The 9,815-nt window shown below is 41.0% G+C and overlaps 1 protein-coding gene across 1 annotated transcript; it reads right to left on the reverse strand.

Annotated features, from left to right (window-relative positions):
* Positions 1-449: 449 nt before the first annotated feature.
* On the reverse strand, positions 450-4,870 carry LOC131103294 (5-hydroxytryptamine receptor 3A-like). The gene is made up of 9 exons (XM_058049429.2): positions 4,721-4,870; positions 3,496-3,641; positions 3,353-3,397; positions 3,160-3,266; positions 2,910-3,079; positions 2,647-2,762; positions 1,621-1,831; positions 1,395-1,544; positions 450-1,318 (listed from the first exon to the last, which is right to left on the reverse strand). The coding sequence occupies exons 1-9, from the start codon at positions 4,788-4,790 to the stop codon at positions 1,068-1,070; spliced, it is 1,266 nt and encodes a 421-aa protein (XP_057905412.2). The 5' UTR covers positions 4,791-4,870; the 3' UTR covers positions 450-1,067.
* Positions 4,871-9,815: the final 4,945 nt, after the last annotated feature.

The following is a 9,815-nucleotide window of genomic DNA, read 5'->3' on the forward strand; positions in this document are numbered from 1 at the left end:
GGGCAACAGGAAGTGGAAGACTATGGAGAGTGTGCAAGAGAAATGCAATGCTATGTTGTAGCTGTTAAGATACAGCGCTGCCCGAGCTGGTGATGAAAGTTCATGAACAGTGTGTGAGTAAGAAATTGCGTACGCAACTTTCAAGACACATTTTGTGCGTAAGCAAGTTTTATAAATGAGACCGCAGGTCTCAATAATGATGCTGGTCCACCAGCATGATCAAGTTTTCTTTAAAGGGGTCCTATTACGCTTTTTCCACTTTTCTGACCTATAAATGTTGTTAGAATTTTGTATTATCATGTTAAACAATGCTAAAGTTTCAGATAATGAGATTTGCGCATTTGGAAGTGAGCAGTGAAAGAAGTTAAGGTGGCTCTGACCGCTCGGTTTCAGATTGTTTTTGTGACGTCACTGCATACCGACAGTGAGCACAAGCTGGAGGCCCCCGCCATCCACCGACTATCCTTACAAATGACGTTTACTCCTCAAATTGAGCATTCAAAGGTCTTAAAATGCCACGACTGCTTTGTAAAGACACAAAATGCAAGATCAGTGTTGTTTAATTGGCACACAGTGGGAAAACAACTATATTCCAGTAACATTTTTGTAAAAGTCAAGATACTAAATACAACAGTAGCCCATTTTGCGTGCAGTGAATGTTGTAGCTACTAGAGGGCGACAAACACCAGTTTATGCAAGTGCTGCTCCCAAGCCATTCTAAATAAGGCCTATAAAAATGTATTATATATTCATTGTATTATCCTCCTTTGAGGAGGTAAATGCTTAAATGAAGCTGATTTACTATTTTCTTCTCATGTATGTGCAAAGGGGACCTATTATGCTCATTTTCAACACTTTGTATTGAGTTGTGGTCTCCATTTGGCTCACTTCCAAATGTGCAAACCTCATTATCTGAAACTTTGGCATCATTTTACACAGTAATGTAACATTCTAACTACATTTATTGCTCAGAAAAACTGTCAAAAAAATCACAATAGGTCCCCTTTGATGGTGCTAGAGGTGGTCCAATGTATTCGTGCATATGAGCGTTTCTAACATGGCAGCAGTTACCAGAAATCCAAGTGGTTAACCTCGCAGTTATATTTCACCATCACGGTGATCATCGCACAGAAGTACAGTGTTCCCAAAATGAAATAGAACCAGAAAAAGGTCTTGTCTATTCTATCAGCATACATCTCGTTGTTGCTACTCTCAATTTCTTGGGCTTTCATGGCCTCCAGGAAGTCCACCACCTTCTTGAGCATCTGAGTGTCCTCTGAGTCGTTCAGCTGGATGACACTGACGTCTGCTTTGATTTCTGCCAAAACATGGTTTATATTGCTCCAACGGCTCTGTGTGTTGTGATAATCGGTGTACCACATGACTCCCCTCACCTTGATCCGCTTTGTTCTGATTGCTTCCAGGCTTTGGTCCTTTGCGGCAGCAACAGAAAACGATGCCTCCATTTCTGGCCACGTGTGTGAGCACCATGGAGACCAGCATGCTCACCACCAGCATCACCAAGCACACACAAAAGTGGTTTTCTGCAGCATAACCAACATGGTCAGTTATCCCCATTCACATGATGATGATGATGCAGTAGTGTTGTAGTTTACTGACTGATCACAGGGCTGCACTCGCTGTCGCCAGGCAGCTGATCGTTGAGGATTAGGAGGAACATGGTGAAGCTCAGCACCAGGGTGACCTTGAAGGAGTTGCGCTCGCCGCCTCCCAGTGGCAGGGCAAAGCTCACCATGTCGGCCAAGATGAGCAGAATGCTCGGAAGTAGTAGGGTGATGAAGGGGTTCTGTTGTCTGATCTTCAGCACTACCTGGACCATGGAAACATGGTGAGTCTCAACCTAAACTTTATATCCATAGAGAAATAAATTATTTAAAGTAGGTGATCTAGAAAATTCATTCATTCATTCATTTTCTACCGCTTATTCCTCGCGAGGGTCACAGGGGTGCTGGAGCCTATCCCAGCTGTCTTCGAGCGAGAGGCGGGGTACACCCTGGACTGGTCGCCAGCCAATCACAGGGCACATATAGACCAACAACCATTCACACTCACATTCATACCTATGGACAATTTGGAGTCACCAATTAACCTAGCATGTTTTTGGAATGTGGGAGGAAACCTAAATTAACTGAGATTAATTGAGATCTATCATTCAGGAAAATGTTATAAAACCATTTCAAAACATTTGAGACTCCAGCCTACCACAGTGAGAGCCATTATCCACAAATGGAACAGTGGTGAACCTTCCTATGTGGCAGGCCATCCAAAATGACCCTAGATGCACAGATACGATTCATCCAAGAGGTCACAAAAGACCCCACAACAATATCCAAGTGACCGCAAGCCTCATTTGCTTTGGTTAAGGTCAGTGTTCATGACTCCACCATAAGAAAGATACTGGATAAAAACAGCGTGCATGGCAGAGTTGCAAGACCAAAACCACTGCTGAACAAAAAGAACATTAAGGCTCGTCTCAATTTTGTCGGAAAACACTTGATGATCCCCAAGACCTTTGGGAAAATACTCTGTGGTCTGATGAGACAAAAAGTATTGCACTGAAGTATTACACCAACTGGTATTGTGAAATAATATGCAATAGAAGTAAAAGGGATGATTAGAACGTACCGAGATGAAGTATCTGTCATAAGATGGAGAGTGGAGGTAAGCGCCCAGTGTTTCCCAGTCGCCATGGCTACCGTCAAACACCGTCACAGTACCAATTTCCATGTGTGTACCGCATCCTGGGCGAGACCAATGAATTCTTCTTAAAATGCAACACTGGAAAGTGGTTTGTGTTTGTTGTACTAATAATGACTAAAATCGTAGTATTTGAGTATTTGAATCGTAGTATTGCATTACTGCAATTTCAGTACTATGACGGGGCCTACCTTGCGTTGACCAGGCTTGGATGGCCACAGGACACTCATCTTCAGCAAAGGGGTAGTTGAAGAGGTTAAACTCACAGTTGATCTCTGCTGTCATCACCAGTCTGTGCCTCAAGGTGCCGTTGCTGAACGCCAGCAGGTCACGAAAGCCGTTCTGTGTGCTCGCTGATATTCTGGAAGATGTAACAATAAAAGACTGTATGTAAACGCTAATCACTGACTGTGTGAAACAAAAATTATGTATAAATTGTACCCGTTGGCTATATGGATCTCTGGGGTCCACACTTTGTTGACGGGCAGAATGACCTCGTCATATGCGTAAATTGACTGGTCCCAGTACAAGTCATCATCTGTCCATTCCTGTAGTGACAATTCATTCATTTACAATTAAAGGCATCACTTCCAATGCTTATTTGTTAAAAGATATGACAGAGATGACAGCTCACAACTATGGCCTGTAGACGGCAGTTTAAACGAAGATTCTTTGTGTCCTGCAATAAATTGGGACAAAGGGATATTGCAGTCATATCATAGCATCTTAGCATCTTAGTATCTTAGCATTCCTTGTTGTCGTTGGTTCAGTACTCACCACTTTGATGGTCTGGTACTCAATAGCTGATACGTATATGAACTGAGTGCAGTTGTCACGTTGGGGCTGAGTGATTAATTTTTTGTTGACCAACATGTCTGCCAGGCATCTGCGAGTTGTGCAGTTGTTTTCAGCATAGCTGCCTCCTAAAGTTGCAAACGAGAGTTCAACTATTCATTTCCCTCAGAAATAGCACAAATCAATGTATGCTCAATGTTGTACGGGCGGAAGTGTCTCAGGAAGTAGAGCAGGCTTGCCCTGATCCTTGCTCTATCCACCTAGTCGTGTTGGTAATGTGAATAAATGTGGGCCATTGGCAGCCTTGTTTCCGTCATACTACTCCAGGGCAGCTGTGGCCACAGATGTATAGATAACCGCCACCAATGTGTGATTGAGGATTGAGTGAATAATGGGTTCACTTAATTGTGAAGGGCTTTTCGTACCTTGAAAAACAATATGTATCAAATCAAATCAAATTATTCTATGTTTTTGGAATGTGATTCAAAGGTGGAGTACCAGGGAAAAAACACAGCTCATTTTTCATGGGTGTCCGGCTTATTCTCAAAATAAATAATATAACAAAATATGGCTTGCCAAGAAAATCCAATATTATACGACATAGCAGCGGTTAATAGTGGTCTGATTAATTGATCGTTAGTTAAAGCCCTAGTTTTCATGCAGTGATACTATCACAGTATTAACCCAGCATAGTGGTTGTGAGCAGAATAGGGGATGTGTTGAAAGAAGTCTCTTGGTAATGTTGCATTCAAGATTGCTCCGAAATCAGAAATATCCTACTTGGGCTTACATGTGAATATGTTAGGGAAACAACAGCCAATGACCTCGCTTAACTCGTATTTGCTTAATTCGTGAACCCAATTTTTTTCTGTCAACAGTCACACTATAAATTGGTGAATAAAGACTTTTTGAAAGCAGGGTGGAGAACCCTATCCTTTCCTTATGTCAGATGTTATAAAGTGCTTTGAAGACCATACATAGGATGAGACCATTGGTATGTTTTTTTGGGAAGTTTTGAGGTTTTTGTTTGTTCTGCAAGGTGGGCCGGATCAAACGTCCTTGCCTGTGTCGGGCCCACGATCACAGCTTTCTGATCCAGCTGTAAAGCTAATAAGAACCGAACACGGTTTAGAACGGAGAAATGATGTCATCAGGTATTAGTACTCATTGATCCTTCCCAAATACTAAAATGCAAACGTTAACTTACCTAGAGTGAGTAGAGTCCATAAGAGCATAGCCCTCCATGGACTGCAGCTGATAGTTAGCGGTGTTTGCATTGCAAAAAGAGCCAGAAGACTTCATTGAAATGCAGACTATTCCCCTGCAGGTGATTTGATAGCTTTCTAGCATCCTTTGCAGCATCCTCTGCTTGCTCTACTGCCAAGCGTTAAGTCTTAAATAGACAAGTTAGTGACATCACAACATAGACAATATGATTATGTGAGCCACAATAGAGCTGGAGAAACACCACTGATGCTGGCGGGCTGTTAATTAAAGCCCTGGGTAAACAACACAACACTAGTTCTATTACTCCTACTGCCATTGTACTTGCCAGCTGCTATTTGTCTTTATGTCAGGGCCATACTGTCCTGGGAATTATAACACTCACTTGACGTGACAGAATGGAGCCAGTCATGGAAGCCTGACAAAGACTTTGCGGTTACTGCGGGTTCTGGTTTTTTGTAGTTTCAGAGAGTGAGGGTGGCTTGTTTTGACAGCTGGGTATCAGACATGTGCATCGTCATTGTTGTTGACCAACCTGTTCACATCCTTTTCAATTGTTAATTCAAGTAAGATATCACTTTTTGGTTTTTTTAAAGATGTTGCATGAGATTTTTGACATTGAGCATTGGTTGTATTTTTATTTTTGTCTGATCACCTTCTGGTCATCATACTTTAAATCAGGTTTCCACATTCTAAATGTTCTTGCTATCGCTCTAACATTGACATTTGCAAGTGTAGTTCACAACTACTATGCACATCCTTTCTCAGAGTATGTATGCAGTGTATGTACATGTATGTACTATACGTATGCATGTATGTAGTGTATGTATGTATGTACTGTATGTACTGTACTGTAAAATACTTTGCCGTTTTGACCTGTAAACGTTTCAGTGTGGATAGCCTCTTTGCGGTGAAAACAACATGAAAACCAGAGAGCCGAATGTGGGAATTTGTCATAGCCAGTCCAACCATTTGGAAAATTAGCGTCACTGCTTATCAGTCATGTTGTCTGACACAATTTTCATGTTTTAAGTAAAAGTACCAGTCAAAACATTTGAACACACTTTGTCATTTAATACCACAAACTTATTGTTATGTGGTTTTGCCTCCATTTTTATAAAGGAAGTAAAGGTTTCCACTTTGTCATTGTTACTATGTAGTTAGTGTTATCTCTGAGGAATGCCTCTTATCTCTTTTCTTTGTGCATCTTCGCACCTTAAATAGAAACATGCTCTTAATAACCCGTCTGGTCGGATCTTATTTTTCACACCCTAAAACACATGTTTTGCTCTTGTTGACCTGTTTCTGGCTTGGCGTTATGGCCGCAATAAAAGCGATGTTTGTCATCTCTCTGGTCTTATCAGAACCAAACCGAGGACAGTTTTGTTGAAGAAAATCCGATGCCAATCACAGCCTCTCCGCCTGATTGAGCAAAGGTTAACTTTCTGTCTAATGAATCACGGAAATGCACGTAGGAGGAAGAAGTGGCTGGGTAATAACGTAGCTGCTAAGTAGCCCCGCTAGATGGCTGATTAATAATCTGCTCGTCAGTCCGTGGAAGACTTTAAGAACTATAAAAGTAGATTTCATCACCAGGACGCCTGAGGTTTTTTTTTTTTCGTCCCTGCACACAACTTCTAAAATGTTCCACAGGTCATAAATTCTTCCAGATTGTCCAATGGGGCTTCAGAGGGAAGTGTTAGTATCAAGAATAGTAGGAGGACTTTGCCTCAGGACCAGGCCACCAGACCCACAAAGGAACGTATGTGACATCAAGAAACCTGCACCGGTAAGTTGCATTTTAATATTACTTTAACATGATGTTTATATACTGCAAGCCAGGGAAACGCATAAGGTCCTTATTTAAAAGAGGAAGAGCGACTATATATATATCTATGCCATGATTAGTGATGATTAGTAATAATAAGCAATACAATAAATAATACATTTGAGATATTATTTGAAGTACTCATGTTGTTTATACTGAAGTTGTAGGAGAAGTCTTCAATCTATTTTACATTATTTAATGATTATTATTACATTATTATGATTACATCATTTAAAGTATTATTTAATGACATTTTTACAAATTCAGCATCTTTTTCTACATGTATGACAGCCATCTTATGCCAGCGTGTGTTGAATTCCAATGCAAGAACACAATCCCAAGCCATCACGCCACAGAGAACTACTGGCATAAAGTCTCACAACAGCAATGCCAAAGACTGGTGGAGAGAAGTCAAAATGAAAGTAAAGTCAGGGATATTCCACCCAATACTCTCAATTAAAACATTTGTATTGGGTTGCACGCAGCGCTATGCATGTTGTTTGCGATGTCGGGTTGGACCATTTTTATATTTTTATTGGAATTTGGGTGCAATGGCAGTACTGATTTGCTTCTCAAATATATACATTGTAAAATCAAAGGAAATGGTAATTTTGCAATGATTTCACAATGCTTAAATGTTTATTTTATTTTTATGTTTATATTGTCAGTTGTATGAGTTTTGCTCATATAGGATACTACATTGTGTAGTTTTGGTTCAGTCATTTTCCATTTAACGAGTGTTCTATTTCCAAGTGATGTACTTCTATGGCCTGATGGGTACAAGGTGTTAACACTAAAAGTGTACGATTGGAGCATATCTGAGAATGTTCGTCATAAACAAGTCTTATCTGACACTTGTTCTCGGGTGACACGATTAAGGCCATAAAAAAGGATGTGAATGACTACTGGTAGTGAAGGATACAGGGGGTCAAATGTATTGATCAGCTTGCAATATTACGGCACTCAAGCCTATTTTATCCAGCTGTCAAGATTAGTGAGGAAAGTGATAGAAGGATTCTGACTTTGGTGCATTTAACGTTGTATGCTAGCGGGGCGACGTGGCACCGTGTTAACGTTTAACTTGTAATGTTGATTTGGAGGTGAAAGCTGTTTTCTCAACAAGGAAATATTAGACTTCAAATGTGACTGATGTGTATCAGGTATCAGTTGTGCACATCAATGAACGTTGGTGCTGAAACTAGCACTAACACATCAAGAGGTGTCCTGGCTGGTCCAATCACATCATAATCCAAGTATATTATGTAATTGTAGTTAGATGTCCATTATTACAGGTCAGTATGGCATTTACAGTATAAGATTATAAAGATACTATCCTAGGAAATCGCACTCAATATTTGGATATTGGCCGAGTGGTTAGCATGTAGGCCACATAAGAGAATCCCAATCGCAGAGCACATATAGACAAACAACCATTCACATTCATACCTATGGACAATTTGGAATCGCCAATTAACCTAGCATGTTTTTCGAATGTGGGAGGAAATCGGAGTACCCGGAGAAAACCCACACATGCATGGGGAGAACATGCAAACTCCACACAGAGATGGTGTTTACCAAATAAAATGCCAACAATGTCACAATCTATTACATTTGACAAATACAATGAATGCATATTGAGTAGTTTGATTTTGTAAAGAAAATAAGACAAAAAGAGAATTCTGACATAGCATTCAAGATTTATGTAATTTTTACAGCTAAACCTGATTGGACTTTAATAGAAGCATTCAGTGAGGTGGATTCAAAGGAAAATTACATAATAATTTCACTTTCAAATCCAATCGAGTCATTGTTGTCATAGTCCAAGTTGAGCTGCGAGTCTTTGATGACTCGCATGGCTCAAGTCCACATCTCTGATATGTGGTACCATTTACAATCCCAATTTGGAACCACTGAACCATTATAGGTAAATATTTTTGGACATATCTGTAATCGTCCACTCATCCATCTTAGCAGCCAAAGCAGGGAAGCTCAGACTTCCCTCTCCCTGGCTACTTTGTACAGCTCCTGGACAACGGTTTCCGAGGTGTTCCCAGGCCAGTTGAGAGACATAGTCTCTCCAACGTGTTCAGGGTTCCTCCTACTGGTCGGACATGCCTTGAAAACCTCCCCATCCAGACCACATGCACAAGCCACCTCATCTGGCTCATCTCAATAGGGAGGAGCAGCGGTTCTACTCCGATTTTTTTCCTGGATGACAGTGCTTCTCACCTTATCTCTAAGGGAGAACCCAGCCATTTTGGTGGGTTGTACCAGCGATTTCAGTCACTGACCATAGGTGAGGCTAGGAATGTAGATCAACCGGTGTGCATCACTGCAGACCCTGCACCAATCCGCCAGTCGATCTCGCGTTCCATCATTCCCTCATTCGTGAAAAAGACCTCAAGGTACTTAAATTCCTCCACTTGGGGCAAGATCTCATCCCTGCACTCCACCCTTTTCCGAGCATAATTCTAAGCTGCAATGCTTGAAGTGGTTGTAATGAATCCCCAAACTACTTGGGGACAGTAGAGCTTCATCACACAGCATTAACAAAACTTTCTAATAATGCAGTGAAATAAATATTTGTATTAAGTTTATTTATGAGAGAGACCATTTGGAGACTCAAGGGTAAAGAGTGTGACTTCATTTCTAAGGGAGCTTCAAGGGTGTGCAGAAAAGGGTATTCAAGTCCTACCTTCAAGAGGGTACAGTTGACAATAATAGCACCAGAACACTGGTTTGTCTCATCTAGCCTGCTTTTATTTATGTCATGGATGGTTGATGGACCAATGAACCACATTTCCTTTGAAGTTTTTAGTCCGATGTTGAGTTTTTTGACCGCCAAACAGTATTTTAAAGTCAAATTACTACCCACGCTGTCTTTTGTAGTGTTTTAAGAGTACGGCAATGGAGATTGTAGTAAATAATCAACCAACGAGAAACTTTGTGATTGGCCTTGAGGTCAATTTGTGCGACACTCCAGTTGGTCGCCAGAGGCACAAAATGACTGCTTGCTCAAACATGAAGGGTTCACCTTCACAGGCAAGAGACGGCTTTTTTCCACCTTTTTTGTGTTGAAAGTATTTTTTATTGTTGTCCAACAACCTGGCATCATCACCTGTTTGCTGGATGCCTTGCCCAAGGGTTCTGTACAATAGGCACAGCCGAACAAACTCCTGATGTTGCTATTTTCTGGCATCTCTGTGTGAAATGTGTTCTAATCTGCGTCTGCACCTCCACAGGCGTCAGC

This window comes from Doryrhamphus excisus, linkage group LG16, assembly GCF_037039965.1.
Source record: "Doryrhamphus excisus strain RoL-2023G ecotype Guam linkage group LG16, RoL_Dexc_Guam_v1.1, whole genome shotgun sequence".
Classification (NCBI taxonomy): Eukaryota; Metazoa; Chordata; class Actinopteri; order Syngnathiformes; family Syngnathidae; genus Doryrhamphus; species Doryrhamphus excisus.